This window comes from Populus trichocarpa, chromosome 11 (genome assembly GCF_000002775.5).
Source record: "Populus trichocarpa isolate Nisqually-1 chromosome 11, P.trichocarpa_v4.1, whole genome shotgun sequence".
Classification (NCBI taxonomy): domain Eukaryota; kingdom Viridiplantae; phylum Streptophyta; class Magnoliopsida; order Malpighiales; family Salicaceae; genus Populus; species Populus trichocarpa.
The window spans coordinates 14980169-15002056 of NC_037295.2; the positions used below are offsets into that span (position 1 = coordinate 14980169).

Genomic DNA, 21888 nt, shown 5'->3' on the forward strand with positions numbered 1-21888 from the left:
TATCCCCTGAATATGATTTCAGTTTCAGGCCTGAAACTAAAGCCATTCGTCGAAGATCTTCGGCCATAAAAATTAGCCCTAGATCTGAGAGGGATGCTGCCCAACCTTCTTCTGCTGGAAGAAAGGACGAGAATGTTCCCCAAGAGGTTTCTAACCTGAGGGGACAACTAATACTACCCAAGACTCCTATGGATGATATATAGAGTTCAGTAACTTAGGACCAAGTATCCCTGACCAATGCTAGTCAGTTAGGAGATTATATTGTGGACATTCATGAAGTTGGTGATCGTATCTCTCAAGTCACCAGCAAATATGGTGGGGGTAATATTATCATTACAGCCCTTATATGTCTATACGAGTTTGGATATTTGTTTCCTTTACAAGAATTTGTAAGAGATGTTTTGAGGTACTATATCCTAATCCTGCTCAAATTCATCCCAATGAATGTATTATTCTATCCTCATTTGAAGAATTATTGAGTATTTTTAATAAGGAGTCACCGATCAGGGTATTTAGACAGTATTATACCTTGATTAGTAGTATTAAAAGGGGGCTTTCAATCCCTTAGTTTTTTACTTTCGTCAATTGGCAAAATGGACCAAGGAAAAAACTACGAGGGGAAAGTCTTCTCATTCAAAAAAGTGGAGTGGACAATGGGTAATAGTGAGGTATATTGGCTTAGCCATACCTCAAGATGGATATAGCCCAATTTGGGGTTGTAAGCCTGTACCTATTATTGGAGAACACTCCTAGTGGGTGTGAATGAAAAACCATTCATTAGCCCAGAAAAGGAGAGAGTTTGCACCAGATTGGATAATCTCCATACTTAATGTGACATCAATTATATGGCCAAAGGGTTATAAAGCGTTTCAGGTAATTTTGCTTTAATATTTTTTTTTTTTCAATACCTTGCATTCCTGAATGTTTCTTTATACAGTGTTTTTAATGGGACAACTAGATTTGAATTCAGTAGGTCCACCTCATCTATGCCTAGTCACGTGTCTACAACCTCTCCTAGTGGCAACTCCTCTTCTAAAGAAAATTAACCATTGGAGCGAAGACAAAGGGTTAGGTTTTCTATTCAAATGAACATTGAGGAGATTCCTGCAGTCCAAGTCCAAGCAGAGAATGTTTCTAAAAACATTCTTGTAACTGATCTTCCTGCTGATAAGGTATAGTCAAAATTTGACCACCTGAGAGCTTTTTTTCTTTTAAAATCTTTTAGCACTCTTCTTTTTCAAGATCTAGGGATTGAGATGTAAGAAAATAAAGTTTGGTATCGAAATGAAAAATCCAAAAACAGAAAGGGACCAAACATCAAAAAAAAAATTTAAGGTCTGAAATGTAGATTTATAATTGAACAGTAGACATGGGGAAAAGGCTTGTAATTTATTTCTACCTGTCAATTAACCCTAGAACAAATGTGATAACATGCAATTTGAAAAGAATAGAAAACTCTACGAAAACAAAACTTTTAAGGACCAAGTTGAATGAAAATAAAAGTTTGATTACCAAACTGGAACTAATCTAAAAATTAAGGGATCTGAAAGGAAAATTGCCTGGTGAAACAGTGTAGTGAATTGTGAAATACAACTAGTCTCTTCTAATAATAATAAAATATGATTTGAAATATTATCAATATTTGATTTGTTGTGCAAATCAGCATAAAATAAATGCAAGTCCACCAACACGGTTCAACAAATTAGCTAATCCATAATGTACTTTTGTCAAACAAAGGTTACAATTTACCGCTAATATAGAAAACACACTCATTAATGTAGCAAGCATATCCTCGAGGCAAATGTGAAATCTTGTGTCGTCTCCAACGAAAGGGAGAACAGATCCTTAGGCAGGGGACGGGTATTATCACTGAGCTACATTTCTTGTGATAAGCACTCCCCCAACACCAGCATCTCCTTCAAGATTACCAGGAGCTAAGAACAGCCAGCAAGCATTTCAATCTTTGAAAGAATTGTTAAGTTCTTCAACATATTTCCAATTTCAGAAGGTGGCCAAAAGAACTCGACCAGAGACTACAAGCAATCATTAATCACTCAAAACAATATCCTAATTCAACAAGTTGTAAAATGAATATTGAAAGCTGTCCCTATGGTTATGGATCTATGAACAAGACTTCGAAATCAATTGTAGCCAAGTACCTAGCATTTCAACCTGACTGCAGATTGCCAACACCATCTCTACAATGTAACTGAATAATTAGATAAAACTTTATGAACTTGTCCTTGTCTAGATCCATGTACAATTCGGAAAAATAAAAATAAGCATCCTATAGGAATAGCCATCTAACTTCTTGATATGAATCAGAAAACCTATATTGCATGTCAGGTATGTAAAGACACTTCCCGTCGAGTTTCAAAATTGATTTCTCATCGATAACTCATTTATATTGCAGTCATGGGCCTATTAATCGATCAGTATCCCACCGTTTTCTGATGTTTGGAAATTTTCAGTGTCCTGAACTCCGATTTGTGAGAACTGCTTCACCAGCATATCGACATAGGCAGGCAAGGAGTCCTTAAAACTCTTTGAGCAGCTCTTATCCCCCTCGTCAACATCCTGAACCCCACCTTTGACTAGACACCCTACCTGAGCACCATCCATATACGCCTTACATGCCACGAGAATATCATTAGCATGCTTGTTGAAATGGCCCAGCACAAAGTCCTCAAAATGCTGCAACCAACGATGATTTGAATCGATTAGTTTTTAAATCTAAAGGAATGCAAATGTTTCACCAGCTGAGAATTCATATGCACAGTTTGATGAAATAAATGACAGGCCTAATCTGGATGAGAATCACAGAAGTTGCAGTAAGATAATCACAAAAGCATCATCACAAAATCACAACAGTATGTTTCTTGATGTAAGGTCATCCATTGATAGTGTTTTTTTTTATACTTTCAAACAAAGCACACTGGGTCCAGGCACAAGAAACAATTAGCATTCAGACTCTTCTAGTTATTCATGGTTCGTACCCATTCCTAAACTTCCAATGTTTCTCATTTTTAACATATTTTAAACGTACTAAAAACTACTCCAATTAACAGTTTAGTGGTGGATCTATGGTGAAAATTACCCATACTTTCAATCATTTATGCTTCTCCTGAGATTATTATCCAAATAACTCAGGAGACAATTTAAACCAGCAAGAATCCCTGATGAAAATAAGCAGTTACAAGAAATTCACCTTAGGCGGCCTCCTCATTGTGTAAACCATTGTTTTGAGTGATAAGAAAAAAGTACTCTCACTGTACTCCTGAGATCGTTTTTCACCGTTAGCTGAACCACTCAGCAGTTCATATCCAGGCTCATTAAAAAAGGGCTTCTGGTTCAATATCAATGCTTGTATAGATACTAGAACTTGTAGCACAGTAGAGACTCCAGGCTGCCACTTCTCATTCTTGTTACCCTGCCAGGTTCCAAGAAGACTGAGGCATACCTTCCCACAATTGTACAAGTTTGGGTTGAGTCGAAGACCACCAGAATGGTAGTAGACAAGCTAGCACAGACAAATTGAAAATTATGAGATGGTTGAACAACAGAAGATGCAAAAGTAATCCACACAAAACCTTGATCACTACCGGTGGTACTTTGGGGTAGCCAGCGGGGAAAAAAACATCAAAGAAAAAGAGACCATCGTGGTAGGGAGTACCCTCTGCTCCAATAATTACAGCCCTCAATAGGTCCATCCTTGTTTCATAAACCCTAACAAATATAGAATCTGTTGACATAATAGAAGTAGGACAAACACAATGTGAGAAATGAATTATCCAGACCTTGGGAGAGAGAAGCAATTCAGAAAGGATTAAATGGACCTTTTTTCCTTTTCACAAGAAATATGTTTTACTGAATAAGGTGGAGTGTTTTAACTGGACAAGAAAATCTCAACAAAGTCAAACTAATTGCATTTTTTCCATCATTGGTTAAATGTTGAAGATCGCCATCACATTGGAAGAAAAAGCATACGCAAAGAGGGAGGGAGTATTTATTGAAGTTCTCAAAAAAAGAAAGAAAGAAAGATAAAGTCATTTATGCAATAATTGAAGTTTTCTCAATAAAAAAAAATCATTAATCACTAATAATAACAAAATCTTATCAATGCTAAATATCCATGGAAATTATTATGAGAGGTATTAAAACATGAAAACATCCTTACTAAATTCTCTTTTTATATAACTCTTATGTATCTTGAATTGCACTCAATATTCTTCATCATACAAAACTCATCAATTTTTTTATCAATATCAAAATTTTCAACAATCTCTTTTTCAAAAAGAGTATAACTAATTGACTTAATTTCTTGATTATACCAATCATTGGCATTTTCAACAATCTCTTTTTCAAAAAGAGTATAACTAATTGACTTAATTTCTTGATTATACCAATCATTGGCATAATTTTGAAATAGTGACACTTTTACAATTTAGGGTGATATCAAGTTCAAAATACTCCAATTGTTATCTCAAGTACAACTTTTCTTGCTCTGTAAAATCCATAGATAAATTTTATATGCAAGCTCACAATATAATCGATATTCTTTTTGACACTCGCAAACAAAGATTACTACATGATATATATAGGATGATATATATAGGATCAGTGTTGTCAAGAGGCGCTCACCTAGGCACTCTAGGCAAGGTAAGGTGAGACCTAGGACTTTTTATTTTTCCAGGCGGGACGATTTAACTAGGCGCTCGCTTGGAGTGCAAGCACCAAGCACTGAAGGGAGCCCCAAAATATGTATTGTTTTTCCCCTTTCTTTAATTGAGATGTGTCTTGACCTATTTGTCCATGTTCTTTCTATTCGCCACAAAAATAATTTAAGGATATAGTTATAAAAATAAAGATTAGAGTTTAAAAAGAAAAAAGGATCATCAAAATAGAGCTGGAGGCACATTTGGCAGCCACGCTTTTCCAAAAAATCAGGTGCATCTTTTTGTTTGTTTATTCTTCATTTATTTTCTTTCTTCTTCACTTATACAGTCTCTCTCCGTCTTATTTCTTCTTTACATGTCTTCTGCCGAAATGTTTACTTCATTTTTTTAATAAAAAAGATTTTCTCAAATCTCAAGTTTATCACTCATCAAACTTCACAATTGATTTATTTTTTCTTGTGGTTTTATTGTTTCTAAAACTTCAGTTTCAAACTTCACAATTTTTTTTTCTTGTTGTGTTTACTGTTTCTAAAACCTAAGTTTTGTTTTTTTTAATCAACTTAGTTTATTCCAAACTCTAACATTTTAAATTTAACTGTGTTAATCTACTTGCTCTTTTAAATTATCTTGTTTTGTTTTCAAAGGTGAATAGCATAACTTTTTATGAATATGTTATGGCCTGTTAAAATTATAAAGTTTCTCACAATAGCAAAGGGGGGGAACAACTAGATGCTGAAAAGCATTAGTGAAATTTAGGATGAGATAAAAAAAAACTGTTTGTGTGACATTTAATGGTAGTATACACAGAAATATTGGTAGTCTTTCAACTCAATTGTTTTTTCATTGTATACTTTATCGGTACTTCATACTCTTCAGTTGCCCCCTAGTGAATCTGAACAGGTAATAATATGAACACCACAAAGGGAGCGCAGTGGGGAGAAGGAGGTTCACTAGAAGAAGAGGAGGAGGAGAGTACCCATGTCAAGCTTCTGGTAGTGATTAGAGATCAGAATCAGAAAGTATAAAGCTTACCTGGCAAATCATTCTCCAGGATTCTCCACTCTTCCTGAATTCTCTTTGCCCATGTCTTTGGTGGCTGCCAGAAGGAGGATGCTAGCATTATGCAAACAAATCATTAACAGAGAATAATAAAAAGAAATATGACCTGTGTCTTCTAAAGTAACCACCTGCTTCATCAAAGAACCTTTGGAAGTATAGTGATGGTCTGAATGATCTTCAACTGTATCAAATCGTTTGAATAGTTGAAACTTTCTGAGGATATCATCTTTATTTACATTTTTCAGAGTTCCAGCAGCCTTTTCTTCAGGAGGGATATGTAAAGCATCGAACGGATCATAAAAATTTGAATGACTTGTATGGTTATCAAATGAATTTTTGAATTTCGACATAAACGTAGACATGGAAGGGCCAATAATAGGAAAATGATGCAATCCTCCCACAAATGAGGGGGGGGTTGGATAAAATTCAGGAGCAAGACTGGTATGTCCCAAATGTGCTGGCCCGACTCCATGAGGGAGCATAACATCGCCTAGGTGCTTTGCATAGCCATAATCAGTTGAACTATTTGAAGTGGCTGGCTTTTTTTTACTTTGGAAAGGTGGAAAATTCAAGGCACTCCTCCCATGTTGTGAAATGCTTTTTTCTTTCTTACTTTGGGCAGCCTGGGGAAATGACCAAGGAGAGGACAGGTTCACTCCAGAAGCATGACTCACGGAATCCATCGGGTTATGAAAACTTGAACCACTCCCTGAACTCAGCTTCTTGCTTGCATGGGCAGGCTTCAATGACCATGAACCCCCACCATTAGATTGCATTTGATTGCTTGTATTGAAAGAATTAGTCCCATTAGCAGTTTTCTTTGCATTATTATCAGAATTTGGCAGCCAAGGAATGGGCGCCTCCACTCCAGGAGGAATATCCACATTGTCAAAATGGGATTGCAAATATGAATACTCATCAAACTCCATGAAGTCATCAGAATAAAAATCCATACATGCACCATCATCATACAATGAGTCAGAATCAAGACCATCCACGTTAATCACATTATTTGCTCCAGGGGATGAACTGAAAAGATGATCGGAAATGCCATCCTAGAAAAAAAGGGAAAAATACCAATAAGAAGAAACAGAAGAAACACCATATATTAGCGCTAACAAATGTACATTGTATAAACTAATACATACCTTAGCTTGACTGAAACCATCAGAATTCTCTCTTATAGATTTCCCTTTATTCTTTATGTCAAATTTCTTGTCAAGAATCATCACATCAACAGGATCTTCTTCCTTGTCAACATCAATTATTTCATGAAGAATAACCTACAAAATAATATTTCTTTTACAATTACATTGCATAGACTGATGGAAGTGAAAGGAAAGGGAAGCAAATTAAAGAAGGGAAATTTTATGTCTTTTCTTTGAGAGTTAAGATGAGAAAAGGAAAATTTCCTCAATATTATCCTCGAAAGGTAGAAAGAACTTAAATATTGATGAAAATGCAATGGGAAAAAACATAATTTATTGATTTCACTTCTTCTCTTTTCCACTCATGCAACACAACAAGAGAAATTTATTTAATGAAGTTTGTTTCAATGCTTTTCTATTCCCCTCATTTTTTTCCGCATTATTTCACTTGTTTTCCTTTGCAGATATAGATATCCTACATGGTGTTAGAATATCTGTTATAGCTCAATTTATTAAGTTCAACTAGTAGGTCTCTCCTTTCTCTTTTTTCTTTAGTAGTGAGTAAAGTAGTCTTTCTTAGTTTGAAATCCGGGTATTACAAGATCTAGGACAGAATTTTTAGTATTTCCTTGATTTTGGGCCGCTGTAAGATGTCCTATGCCCAAGTACTAAGACAAGGACCACTGAAGACATGCCTTAATTCCCAATACTGCAGCTATAGCATGGGCTTTGGAAAACTTATACCAGATGGCTAAGAACTCCTCCTTTAGGCACTCTTCCTCCTTCGATTCAAGAAGGGGGAAAGGTAACCTCCACAAGGTTGTATTTTTTGGAAAACCAGGTTCTTACTACAATAAAACGGAGAATCATGACATGACCCATCTTTCGACGTAGAATGTGAAATTGTTTCGATGTTAGTAATCAGTCAAACTTATATTTGTGCATTCTAAATCCTAACTAGCCTCGAACACTTTCATAATTTGCACTCTTTACTAATATGATTCCCAACCTAGTTTCATCAATCAATCCCACCCTATAAGTAACCACTTTAACTCCAAAATCATCACTTTACCAAAAACTGCTGCACTTGAGATGGCTGCTTAACCATCCCGAGTCCTGACACACCTGGAATAGGTGGTCAAATACAACACAAAACATTGAGGAAAAAAAATATTCCAAACAATAAAAAGCAAAGCAACCTGCAAAGTTACAAATGTAAGCTTACAATGTGTTAAATCATTCCTTCTCTCCAAAGATAGCTTACTGTTAGCATTATTATCTCATCCAAACACGGTCATCCTCCCTAATGCATGCTCAAAAGCAGCACCTGTCAGCCAAGCTCACCAAAATCTAAGCCCCTTTTTTCCCCTTCTTGAAATGTACTTCAAAAAACTTTGAAAAGAGCTCATATTTGATTCAGATAACTTATACCTATTCACTCTCTAATTGATTCCACGTGAAAACATAAACAACAGGAAGGGGAAATAAAACCAATTGTAGCATTAACAGATATTACAAACATTTTGTAATGCAAAAATCTGAAATTGACCCAACTCAAATCCTAGAAAGAAGAGCTTAAACTCGATGTGAAGAAAACCCACATAAACACTGGCATTGTCTTTGATCCACTTCACCCCTTATTCACAATACTTCAAAAAAAAAATGATTGTAAGCCAAACAGAACTCTATCAATCCTATGTACTAATCAATAATCAAGTACTTTCAACTCTACACACACTGAAACTGAAGTTAACAATAAAACACAGAGAAAATGACGAAGCCAATTCAATTACTCAAAAAAAACAACAAAAAGACACCAAGTTTGACAATCACAGAGACAATAGATACCCAGGAAAAAGAATGAATCAATAAAAGAAAGCAAGATAAATTCATGATCAAAATAAATGGAGAACAGAAGAGCTCGAAATTGAATAAAGACAGCAACTTTTTAAAAAAGAACCTGTTTGTTTTTAGGTTGCTTGGTGCTGCTACAGCGAGAAACAATCGGCGTTGGAGGGGGTGGGATTTCGATCACGTCAGGGTCCATGAACACTCTCTTTTTCCTGTTCGGTTAGTGAGAAAGTGTGAGGAGAAAAAACGAAAAGAAAAAAGAATTCCAATTAAAAAAACAAAAAAAGGGACAGAATCTTGAGAGAAAGAGAGAAGAGACTTGGAATTCAGAGGGAAGTGTGGCGGCGGCTTCATTGATGATGACGATCGGGAAGTGGAACAATTAAGAAAGATGGATGGAACACGGCGAGGCTTGGGTTGGCTTGGCGATCAGAAAGAGAGAAGTGGTTCTGTTTTTTTATGGTGTTTTTGAGACTTTCACTCCTAGCAATTGGGTACATACATAGTTCCATGCCACATTGAGACTTGAGAGAGGGAGAGAGACGGCAAACTCTCTAGCCTTGCTTCTTGTCATTTCTGCTTTATATTTTGAGTTTTTAATTGTACTTTTTCTTCTTTTTTTGGGATTATCTCCCCATATTTGATTATATATATCCCTTGTCTTTGGTTAGAATCGCTTGGATGCCACCTCGCGTTTTGGTGCTTGTTTTTTGTTTGTAGTGCTTTGGAAAAGGCAAAATATCAACTAAAAACTATACATCATATTTCAATCTCTCTCTCTCTCTCTCTCTCTCTCTCTCTCTCTCTCGTGGTGTCTTCTTCAAGAGTTTATCTAAAGGTACGCCGTTGCTTGCATAGGTCTGCAACCCGTGACAGCCGTCTCTTCCATTTAAGTTGCGTGGCAATATCTACAAGAGCTTGTAGAACTAATTTAGATGAAACAGGCTGTAGAGCAGCAAAACCCAGCCAAAACGTTGTAGTAGGGAAAGCTCTCAGAAAAAACAATGGTCTGCTTAAAAGGAACGTTGACCTGCTTCATCTACTATCAACCGTTGGATTACCTGTACCATTGCACCGATGGAGTTCTTGGGATTTGTCGTGACACTAATCTAAAGACTTCCACGTGTACTTGTGGAAAGTCTGTTGTGGGACCTACTTATGCATGTACACGTCATGTCCAGGTGCATGAAACACGCTTATTGGAAAACAAACAAGATCGGGACAAAAAAGTACGGTTGATAAATCACCTTCAGTTCCTCCCTCGACTATTTTGATTTTATCAATTTAGCTCCTCATCAATTTAATATTTCAATATAGCCCTTGCATTTTATGATTTTATGTAATGTGTACCTTCCATCAAAGTCCATTCTAGGTATAACTAAACCTATCCTTTTATCATTTAAATAAAGCCCATTTAATAATTCTGAATCTTACAGATTTAATTTGAAAAGTATTGTTTCTCACGTAAAATCACTGGCGAAGCCCGAATTTTTTAAATAAAATGATAAATTATTAATAAATACTTAATATTATATATTATGTATTATGTAGATATGTATTATATAGAAAAATTAATTTGAAATATATGTACTAACTCATATCAAATAAAATTAATGTAAGAATACTTTTAAAATGAAAAAACTAACTTGGGTTAATTGGTTTTTTTTCACAGTTTGTTTTTTTCAGTTATTTTTTTGATTTAATCATTTTTTTGATTTTTTTCTCACCTCTCTAAAGTTAACAATAGCTAATTTAGATTAATTGATAACCAACAAAAAAAAATAGCTAATTTAGATTAATTGATAACCAACAAAAAAAAATTAAATCTGCTAGATATTATTAATATTAATATAAAAGGAATAAAAAAAAATTAAGGGGGCAATTGCCCCCTTATGGGTAGCTTCGCCCTGTGTAAAACCTATGTAAATTTAGTAGAATAAAAACTAAAAAAAAATATCTTACAAATTTTCAACCGACTCCGAAAAAATATTCAAGATATATAGTACGGAATTGGTGAGATCCTATTAATTATTTTATATAACTTATTTTAAAAAAAATAAACATGAAAAGAAAAGAAAAACTAAAATTTAATACTCACAAAAAATAATAAAATATCTTTAATTAGAATTTTTTTTCTTTTCGTTATATTTATCTTTTTCATTAGAAGTAAATTATTGTATTTTCATTAGAAGTAAATTATTGTATTTACTTTTTCGCAACTACATGTCATGAGCCCGCACTGTTACGTGTCAACATTTGGCCATGTTAGAAGCCTTGCAGATGTTATGTCGGTCAACATTTGTTATCCTATGGAATGTTGATGTATTTATTTGTTTACTGTCATACCAGTATATTTGTAATGTAATTGTCAAATATATTGACTTGTTGACTTCCATGTTAGTATAGTGTATACTAGAAGAGGCGCATTGTTTTCCTCGTAAAATATTGAGGCACCGCAAACATATTTTAAAAAAAAAATTAATAACTCGGGTTATAATTCTCATTGAACAAGGAAGCTGGTTTTATTTGAATTAAATAGAAAAAAAAAAACAACGATAACAAATATATATATAAAGCGATCAAGACAACCTCGAAATAAAACTTCTATCAAAGAGCCGAAATACAATGTTTTTGTATTAATTTTTAGTCAATTAAATACAAAAAGGATGAAATAGAATAAAAGAAAAGGGACAAAATAAACCAATGTATGTCAACTCAAGCTAGCATGATAGACATATAATCTGGGCATTAAGTTGGGGCGAGCTAGTTTGGGTTAACTTGTCAAACTCACTTTCTAGATCATGAGACCAAGATAATTTGATAGAAAAAAAAATTAAAAAAAACCACATGGCGGTTTGAGAGGAAGGAGAGAGAAAAGAAGAAGGAAAAAAACAAAAGGTCCACCGACGATAAATCGTTCATCCTCCTCTGACACACGTCGCACTAAGAGGAAAGGAATGTGGTGGCACTTCCAATGACACGGTAGAAGGGTAGTTTTGACAGCCGAGAGGTGTCGCATGTGCCGCTCGAAATGCGAGGACGCCTCTTACACATTAGCGCATCATTCCACGCGCTAGCAACTTTTTAGATTTTAATATTATTTAATTTATATTAAAAGACCATAATTATGACATATTACTAAACTTTTTTCTTCTTTTTAGTTGATTTTTTAAAATTTCATCATTTAATATTGGATTGACTGTGAATTAGGTTTCATGATTAATTTTGGTTTGCGTTCTATGAGGTTATTCATGTAAAAACCCGGTTATAATCCAACCTGACCGAAAATAAAAAGAAGATATCTTTATTTTTAATTCAGGAATAAAAATGGGTTGGAATAAAAAATAAAATAAATAAATAAATGTATGAGATGGATGGAATTGAACAAAAGAAAAGTAGTAAGGCATCAATTAATTGAGAAGAAAAGGACAGGCGCAAATTGGGAAAACATTAAACTAAATGGGGTCAATGTGAAAACTTAAAAAAAATTGGCTATAAATGCCCAATTTTCTTCTCTTGGCTAGAAGTTTTGAAGCTAAAAAAAAAGGGAGAATTTTTAATATTTCTTTCAAATTCTTATAGATTCACTCAAAAATGATAGAAATTAAGTGTAATTAAAGAAGTTAAGATATGTTTAGGGATCAAAATGGGTGATTAAAGGATTATAGAGTTATTTTAAAGAGAAAAAAAATATCAAAAGCTAGGGTTTAGGAAGAAGGAGAAGAGAACTTGGGGTTTTCTTGCTTTCCTTCCTTGAAACAATCTTTTATTGAGATAATGGACCTATTCTTTGTAATTAATTGTTTTAATTTCATGATTTGACGAAGAAATGCAATCATTTATATTATGTAAAATTAGGGATTTGTGTTGTGGATTATGCAATGATGCAATTTATGGCTTGTTGATGATTATAAACATGTGTTAAGATTGAGTAATTAGTTAATTTTAAAAAATAGAATAAACAAACCCTTTTTCTTTATTGCTCGCTTTCGGCTAAGAGGATAAAATGGAAAAGAAATTAGAGAAGTAACATAATTGATTAAAATTATGTTGAATATCGAATGTATAAATGTAAATGGAGAGAAAGAATAAGAAATACACACACGCACACACGCGCACACACACATAAAAGAGGATCCTTCCATACCCTTTTTATATCGAGACTATCAAAAAAGGAAGGGTTGAGCTTTGGCCTTGACAATTAGGGAAACATGTTTATTTAGGAATAGTTGGCATGTTCTAAGATGATGGTGGTAATGATAATCATAACAACAACAACAACAACAACAACGTGAAGAATTAAGAAAATAGATTTTATCCCCTTACAAAAAAGGAATTTCGCTAAGCACGTGGTAGAACATTGAGTAGGTTGAATTAAAAAAAAAAAACATGAATCATATTGAGTTGTGTTAATTTTAAATTGAAAATTTTATATGGGAGATAAAATTGATTCTTATGGTGAATGAATGATTAGTGATTCATTAATCTTGGTAATATAGATGAGGTTGTGGAGTTAGACCAGTAGCAGGGGACCACATTACGTGCACAAGTATCAGATAGGTGTTCAACACTTTGAAGTAATTTATTAGTTTATTTCAATAATTCTACAAGGAATTTCTTTTAATTGTAATTTTAGCTTAAAATTGTGAAATAAAAAGAATAGAAATAATGTCATGTTGAATGGATGTGTTGAAAGATTATTTCTTGGTTACTGAAAATAATATCATATTGAATGAGCGTGTTAAAAGATTATTTATTGGTTAATGAAAATAATGTCTTGTTTAATGTGCATGTCGAAAGATTATTTTTTGATTAAAAGAAATAATATCATGTTAAATGAGCGAGTCAAATATTATTTCCTAACCAATAAAAATAATATACTGACTAATGGATAAGTTAAGAAGTTTATTTCCTGATTAATAGGAATGATATTTAGTTAAGGATTGACATAAACGTTAACATATTGATGATGCGGTGAATGTATTATTGAACATGAATTAAATGGTCCTTATTTTGTTTGTTTATTGTAAATTGTAAATCTTAATCTACCTGGTATATGTGTGTGTGGGCGTGCGCGCATAAATATGTTGCTGGGTGCCTCGCTCCCTCAAGCCGGGAAGTAGATACATAGATAGAAGTCTTTTGTTAAATTATTATGTATCTGGAGGAATTAATATTTTGTTATTATATAACCTTTTATATTTAAGAATTTAAATGTTTAAATTATTTTTTGTAGATGATGTAATTAAAGATATTGTCTTTATTAAGTAGTATATAGTTTTTTTTTTATATCAAGTTAAACATATCTATTTTCTTTTAAAAAAAATTGATGCTTGTTGTGAACTAATTTGTTTTAAAATTTTGTTCTATGGAATATTATAATGCTAGCTCTAAAAAAAAACAATTAAAAATGGAAAGTTGATATCATGGTTGAGTTGTGAAGTTCAATATGATGGGATGAACATTATGATTGTTATTTGCACGTTAAGAAATTCTTCGAGTCGATAATTTAGTATTAAAAATATAAAGAAGATTTCGCTGAAATTTATTATAAAAAAATTGCATCAAATAAAATCGACACATGTATATACACATACATATCTTTTAGGGGTTGTTACAATCCCGGTTTTATTGATTGATTAACTCGGGTAGTTTTTTATGTCATTTTTTATTTTTTTTATTTTATTCTTTAATATTAGGTTAATTTAGAATTAAATTTTATATTTTTTTTTAGCTATCCTAATTTTATGATTTAAATTAATCTGGTTTAACTAAACTCATTTTAATTTATAAATACATGTTTTTCTTAAACAAAAATGAAAAGAACTCTAAAACGCGTGAGGAAAGCACTGTGTTTTTCTCCCCAAAACAATTTTCTTTGTTGGTTAACGTGTGGGGAAAGCACTGTGCTTTCCCATAGAACAATTTTCTTCGTTAGTTATTATTATATTATTAAAATAACTGTAGCTAATTGTAGCTTGGAAAATATTTGACTTACAAAATTAACATCATCATATTTATGTATTAAATGCTTTGAAAATTTACACTTTTTTTTCTTTGTTTTTTGCAATTGAGTCTTTTCTTCTTATCTGCAGTAGGAAAGAATTTTACTTGCACGCGAGATTATGATGGTGCATTAAATGCTTTGACAATTTACCACTGTCTTTTCTTTTTCTTGCACTCTTCGTTGCTTTTAGCTCTGGTTTTGTTTTTCTAGCAACTTCTTTAATTGGTGTGTGTTCGTTCTTTCTCTTTTAATTATTATGGTTTTTGTGGCTTCTTAATTTTATTTTATTTTAACTAACGGGATGTTTGGCTTCTTTCCAATTGCTTTGAAGGGTTTGCTTCTTCCATTGCACTCAAGAGAACACTCGGTTTCCAGCAGCTTTTTGTTTGACTCCTGGTGATCAGAATTCCCAAGTAATTTCATTGCTCTTTGTCTTTCTTTTTAGCTGCTCTTTTTAATGTTGTTTTTTTCAGTGCGCATGGGTTGTTCATTTAGTTACTGGTGATCGAAATTGCCTGCTTATTTCATTGCTCTTTGGTTTTCTTTTTCATCCGGTGTTTTTAAAGTTAGTTTTTTTCTTCTTCTTCCTGGTTTTAATGGACTCTTCATATGTTTTGCAAGGCTGTGTTTTTTTCATTGCACCTTAGACAACATTGGATTTTCCTCGAGCAATTTTGGTTTAGTCTGCAAATAATCTACACTGTCAGGTATGTTTTCACTTATGTCGTGTTCTTTTACTTTACAGACAAAATAAAATGCAAAGTTTCAAGAATCAGTATGTAAGCATCCAGCTACGCCTATATGCTGCTGGATTTTGCAGAATTGACCTGCGAACTTAAAGTCTCAAGAATCATAGAAAATATATAGATAATTAACCATGATTACGAGACTCGGTCTGGCCTGGCCCTGTATGTTAACATGGTGACTATTGACTCATGACCACGTCCGGCAGATGAAAAACCTTTTTTTTTACCAAAACGAAGCTGTTTTAAGTTTTTTCCAGGAAAACAAAAAAGAGACAAAGGTTATGTTAATCCGAAGTGTTTTTTATATATATCGCGCGGACATACCGCAAGATATTTTTGTTTTGTTCCTATTTCATGCCTCTCCATGTAAACTTATTTTTCAATGCTGTATTTTACCAGTTTTAATCCTGCATTCCTGCACTTTTCTTATAAACTCTTAACATTTCTTATAACATCTTAACATGCCAGCTCTGTTGTTTATATTTGATGTGAGATGATGTCGGTTCTACACCAGCAATTCCAAAAAAGCAACGCCTTTCCATTTCATCACCTGAAAAGGTTTGTATCTACAATATCATTTAGTTCTTTGTATTGCTCCACCATCTCTTTGTTTAACAAAAATTAATTCAATCGCAATCAACTATATCATTCTCACTTTCTAATTGCCTTTTTTTTATGAACTCATATACTCAGCAACAATTACATCTTTATTTTTCATTTTTTATATATCTTCAAAAATATTTGATGTTTATTGCGTTATGAAATATTTATAGCTTACAGTTACACTTATCTTTTGTTGTAGGAAAAAAACTAGCATTCAGTTAATCAATACTTTTTTATCCAACATCGCAAGCTGATTGGAAGTTAAAAAACATAAAATATTTAGCTGAAAGTACTTTTGTTTTACTTGGATTTAACTCTTTTTATTTAACTTTTATAATAACTTTTATAATTTACCAACAACTTTATGAATATCATGTTTTAGCTGCATAATATTTCTAATTATCTTATCACAATTTATTATAATAATTAGAACCATATTTTACTTAAAATATCCGTAGTATCGCGCTAAAACGCGTAAAAAAGTTGTCCTGTTTTTGTCTTTTGTTAGAAGGATGTATATTTAACAAATTATCCCGTATGAAGATTGTACATGCTGGTATTTTAGTAATTTAATCACTTCAAGAAAGGTTGCCATCATCAGCCTGGATCCACTAAACAAAACCACGCTATTACTTTTAAATTATTTTTTAATATTTTTAAATTATTTTGATATATTAATATCTAAAAAAAAATAAAAATATACTATTTTAATATTTTTCCACCTACAAAACACGATACGATGAAAACACAATTCTTATTATATTCTCAGTCATCCTCTCAAAAGTATGAATCACACGTGGAATCGGTCCTTTGAGGGACCAAAAGTATTTGACTTTTTAAACTCCTTTTTCTTTTCTTTTTTTCTCTTTTGAAAAACTAGTCATCTATCCACAGTCTTGCGTGGAGATTTCTAATAATTTATGTTTAATTATTTTTAAGTTCAAGATATTTTTATAATTTATAATTATATATGTTTAAAAGAAATTATTAACAAATCTCGTATTCATAGGAATGTTTAACCTAAATCTTGTATGATTTATTTGTTTTTAATTGGTATCAATTTTCATTTATTTTTTATTCATTGAAATTGAATTTAAAAAATTTCTATCATGAAACTAAAACTAAAAGATAAATAATGTTTTTCAAAAAAAACTATATAATATAATATATTTACTCGATGCACATCAAATTTAAAATTCTAATTATTTTTTAAATGAATACAATTGCATCATTTAATTTCATGATTTTATTAAAAAAAAAGGGTTTTTTATTGAGAAATAATACATAAGTGAACTCCTATACTATTATAAACATTTGAAAAACTTGAAGGACCTTGAAAAAATATTCAATATGAATAGTAAACAAAAACTTCTGGTATGAGCTTTATAGTGGTTTAAAAAGAATTTAAAATATATTTAAGCCAAGAAATTGTTATTCAAAGTATTTAGTTGAATTTTTTTTCTTGTATTTTCTCTTTTTTCTTAGTCATCAGAATTTGGAGTTGTAAAATTTAATATAATTCGATCGATTTGGGTTTGAATATTTCAGTTGAATACAATTCCTCGCAATTGTCTATAGAAAATATAGTTAGATTATGACTTTCGGGCTTGGGCTCAGAGCTCAGAGCCCATTAGTAGGTTTGACCCGAGGAAAAAACAAAATTCCTTTTCCCCCTCGAACATCACATAGAAATCAATTTATATATATATATATATATATTTGCTACCATCATCTACTGATTTGCCAAGCAGGGGAATAGTTCATGTCCTTTCTTTCTTTTCTTTTCTTTTTTCCAAGTCACTCAACATTTTCTTTTTAAATAAAGAAAATTTGATCATTTCCCATTATTTTTATTTGAAATTGAACTTAGTGATTGATTTTTTATATATATATATTTAACGCTTAATTAATGCTTAGTTTAAAAAATAAAATATTTTGTTGATATAAAACAATTAAACCTTAAAGTATTGGAATAAAAAATAATTGCTTGTCAGGAAGTGCAGTAACTTCTGTTTTTAGATGTTTTTTAAAAGTATTTTTCACTTGAAAATATAAAAAAAAAATTATTTTTTATATAATATTTTAAAATAATTGAAAAACACTAAAAATATTAATTTAAGATAATTTTTTTTAAAATATACACAAACAAACATGGTACGCTGAAGTCGAAGGGTAAGTCAACTTCTTTGACACATGCATCACATGTACCAGGAGGAAACCACCACATTCTAGTGTTGATGGTGACAAAAAAGGCTGAAGTGGTTGCTCTCATGGTTATCGGTGTCGTTGATGGTGGTGGTTTGGCAAGCTACGAGGGAGAGATGAGAGGGGCACTTTTTGTTACGGGTCTATCTCTATTTACACTCCCCTTTATTTTTGTCTTCTTATCTTCTTATACCTTCTCCCATCTTCTACTCTCTCTCTCTTTTCTTTTTTCAATTTATTTTTTCATCTTTATACCTTAGTTGCTTGGAGAGGCCCCAGAATTTTAGGTTTATTTGATCCCTCTTTTCTTGCATGATTATTGTTTCACTCGCTAATTTTTTTTTCTTTGATTTTCTTTTCATTTTGATTTTTTTAAATTTTTTTATTTTTAAAATTTCATCACTATGAAAACAGTAAGCAAAAGGGTTGAATTGCATCAAAAATGCATTTTTAATTTTTCTTTGTATTTTTGAAATTTTCTTTGAAAATGTGATCCAAACATGATCAAAAATGAGTTAGGATGTAATAAACATTTGTTTGCCAAGTGTTTTACCACCAGCTAGGTGGTTGGAAAATTAAATAAGGGTTTTTTTTTATTCAATTTTTTTTTCAACTTATTTCACTAAAAAATACATGATAAATATTCTTATAATGTCAATAAATCAATCTCTCAACTAAAAAGAAATGTTAAATTGGTTCAAAGACACAAAATTAAACTAGAAAAAAAAATGATCTCTCAAACCTAATCTACCTTTTCCAACAAGATAAAGATCTAAAAATACTCCTACGAAACTCCTCTTATCAAATGAAATTTATTAATACCAAGATTGTTTATTTTTAATGTTGAAATGTGATCAACCGACAAGTTTCTCTCTTCTTTACTTTTTTTCCCAACAAGTTTTCCTCTTTTCTCAAGCTCCGTGATTAAGAAAATGAACAAAATAAATTTTAGATCAAAATTAGAATTTAAAAAAAAATAAAGAGACTGAATTGGAGGAAAAAGAAAAATAGATGAACTGAAAAGTATTTTTTTATGAATTTGAGATTGATCATGTATGTGTTTTCTCTGTAATTTATATTGTGATCTATTTTCGTTTTGTTTTATCTTTCTACCACAATTTTAAATTTTATTTCATAAAATTTGGTCACAAAAGAATTTAATTAAAATTTAAGGATGAAAATAGAAAGAAGAAAAAAAAGTGAGCGTTTCATATGAACGGTCCACATCCCTTTTTTAAAATATATTTATTAACTCTAGTTCATAGTTAATTTCATGCAATCACACGAAAATCTTGACATTGATACGTGTCGGACAGAAAGCAGAGAGGCAATGAAGAAGGCAAGCACGACTTCTTTTCCCATCTGTGGATAAAAAGATTGGACGCATGCAGGCAGGTAACGCACGAGATAGTATAATAGGAATTGTTTTTTAAATTATTTTTAATTTTTTTAATTTATTTTTAATATTAAAACTTTAGAATAATTTAAAAATATAAAAAAAATAATTTTTTAAAAAACATTTTTAAAACACAGAAATAAACAATAGAAAATAGTTAAAAAAATATAATATATGGCCCAACATCCTTCTTTATATTTAAATATTTTATCAAGTAAATCTCACAATTATAATATTTATATGAAAATTTATCAAGAAATGCATGCATGGTGTTAAATAATATTCGTAAATATTAAATTAAGATTGTTTCTCATTTCATTTTAGACTTTTTAAATACTCAAGTCTAATGAGCTCGAGTTTGGCCCGACACAACCTTCTTTTTATTTAGGTAATTTTTATTATTTTTATGTTAAAACAACATGCCCATAAAAACTATGTCAGAATTTATATATAAAAAACAAATATATTATTAAACCTTCAATTGCAGAAAACAACAACGACGACCACGAAAACAATAATAATAATAGAATTTATTATATTTAACAATTTAATAGTTTTATTTATAAAATAATATAAAACAAAAAAAGGATGAAAATTAATTAAAAAGATGCATATTTATTAGGCTCACAATATCAAATCTCAATTTCACTCTAATATTCGTGTAAAGGTTGTTTTACACTACTAAAAATATGTCTAATATTTTTCAAATCAATTTTTATAATTTATAATTTATTGATAGATGATTAATTGATAGGAAATATGGGTTTATATAAATATAACTAATCCAATTAATAAAATAAAGAGATTTTAAAGTGAATTTAGATGCTATTTGTTCCATTTCTGTCCCTTAAAAAATCATCAGCTTTTATTCCTAGAAAATAAAACATATTAATTTAATTGTGAATCTCTGGTAGTCCAATAATTCAGCACCGACCCTTTCTCCACTTTTCCTCCTATCCAATCCTTGATAAGTGCTTTGATTTTTGTTTTCATTTTCTCTTAATTTCCTAGCTAATCAAGTTTATCTTCCTATTCATTATATTTAATTCTAATTTTAAAAATAAAATAAACTGAAATATATTTCATCTCGCTAATCATCTTATCTCATGCTATAAATTCTATTCAAATTCTACACCGAGCATTTTAGTTCTGTTCTGTTCTAGCTAAATAAATATTTTTTTTGTTTTTTTAAATATTATTTAATTTTAGGATAATAATAATATCTCTCGTTGAGTTTATTGAGTTATATTAATTTAATTTTTATTTTTTTATTTATATTTGAAATTTAAATTACATAATTTTTTAAGTTGTTTTATTTTTTCTTTTTGGAAAATCTTAGACTTGTCGTGGATTGTTGTTTTGAAAAAGTTTTTATATTGAAAAGTAGTGTTTGATATTCATAAAATAAATTTTAATAATGATAATTTTAAATTTTTTTATAGATCGACTGAATATATATAAGTATAGGAAAAAAAAATCGAAATTTTCACGTTCACACCAATGTAAAAGGGGCAAACGAACTATCCTCTTCAGCCATAACTTTTTGTTGTTTTTAACATTAATAATCCCATAATTTACATATGTTTTCCAGTGATGATGCATGTTTTTTTAAATAATAATAATAATAATAATAATAGTTTAGGCTTAGGTAAACAAATTAATGTTATTAACTGTTAAAGAATTAATTCGATACAATAACTTAAACTGTTAGATGAGATTTCAAAATATGATTTATATTATTCTCTAACACATCCCCTTAAGTGTAAGTCTTTTAGGTTTGAAACTTGCACGTGTTCTCATCACTTTATATTTAATTTTTATCAAATAAATAGAGAATGTGAGATTTAAACTCATGACCGCCTGATCATTAAGATTCTGATATTATGTGAAAGAACTAATTCAATTTAATAATTTAAATTATTAAATAAAATTTTATTTTTTAATTTATATTATTTTTTAACATTACCTACTAGCCTTGAAATATCTAATTCCTATCTTCTTCGCCCATAATTTTTTCCTCTCCATTTAAACGAAATTTAGGTACACACCTCAATATATTTTGTTCGAGTTCCGAGATATTATAAAGTGGTGTAAAGCACCGTACATGTACAAAAAGTTTTTTTATGCTTTATTGATAAATTCTCTATAAGTCCAAATTTGACGACACAATGCAAATATTATTATATTTTCTGCACCA

General features: G+C 31.0%; 1 protein-coding gene across 1 annotated transcript; it reads right to left on the reverse strand.

Moving 5' to 3' along the window:
• Positions 1-2199: 2199 nt before the first annotated feature.
• Positions 2200-9339, reverse strand: LOC7460818 (probable ubiquitin-conjugating enzyme E2 25). Its single transcript, XM_024581246.2, has 8 exons — positions 9054-9339; positions 8844-8946; positions 6884-7018; positions 5864-6790; positions 5709-5772; positions 3603-3742; positions 3209-3520; positions 2200-2694 (listed from the first exon to the last, which is right to left on the reverse strand). The coding sequence occupies exons 1-8, from the start codon at positions 9086-9088 to the stop codon at positions 2425-2427; spliced, it is 1986 nt and encodes a 661-aa protein (XP_024437014.2). The 5' UTR covers positions 9089-9339; the 3' UTR covers positions 2200-2424.
• Between the last annotated feature and the right edge of the window lie 12549 nt (positions 9340-21888).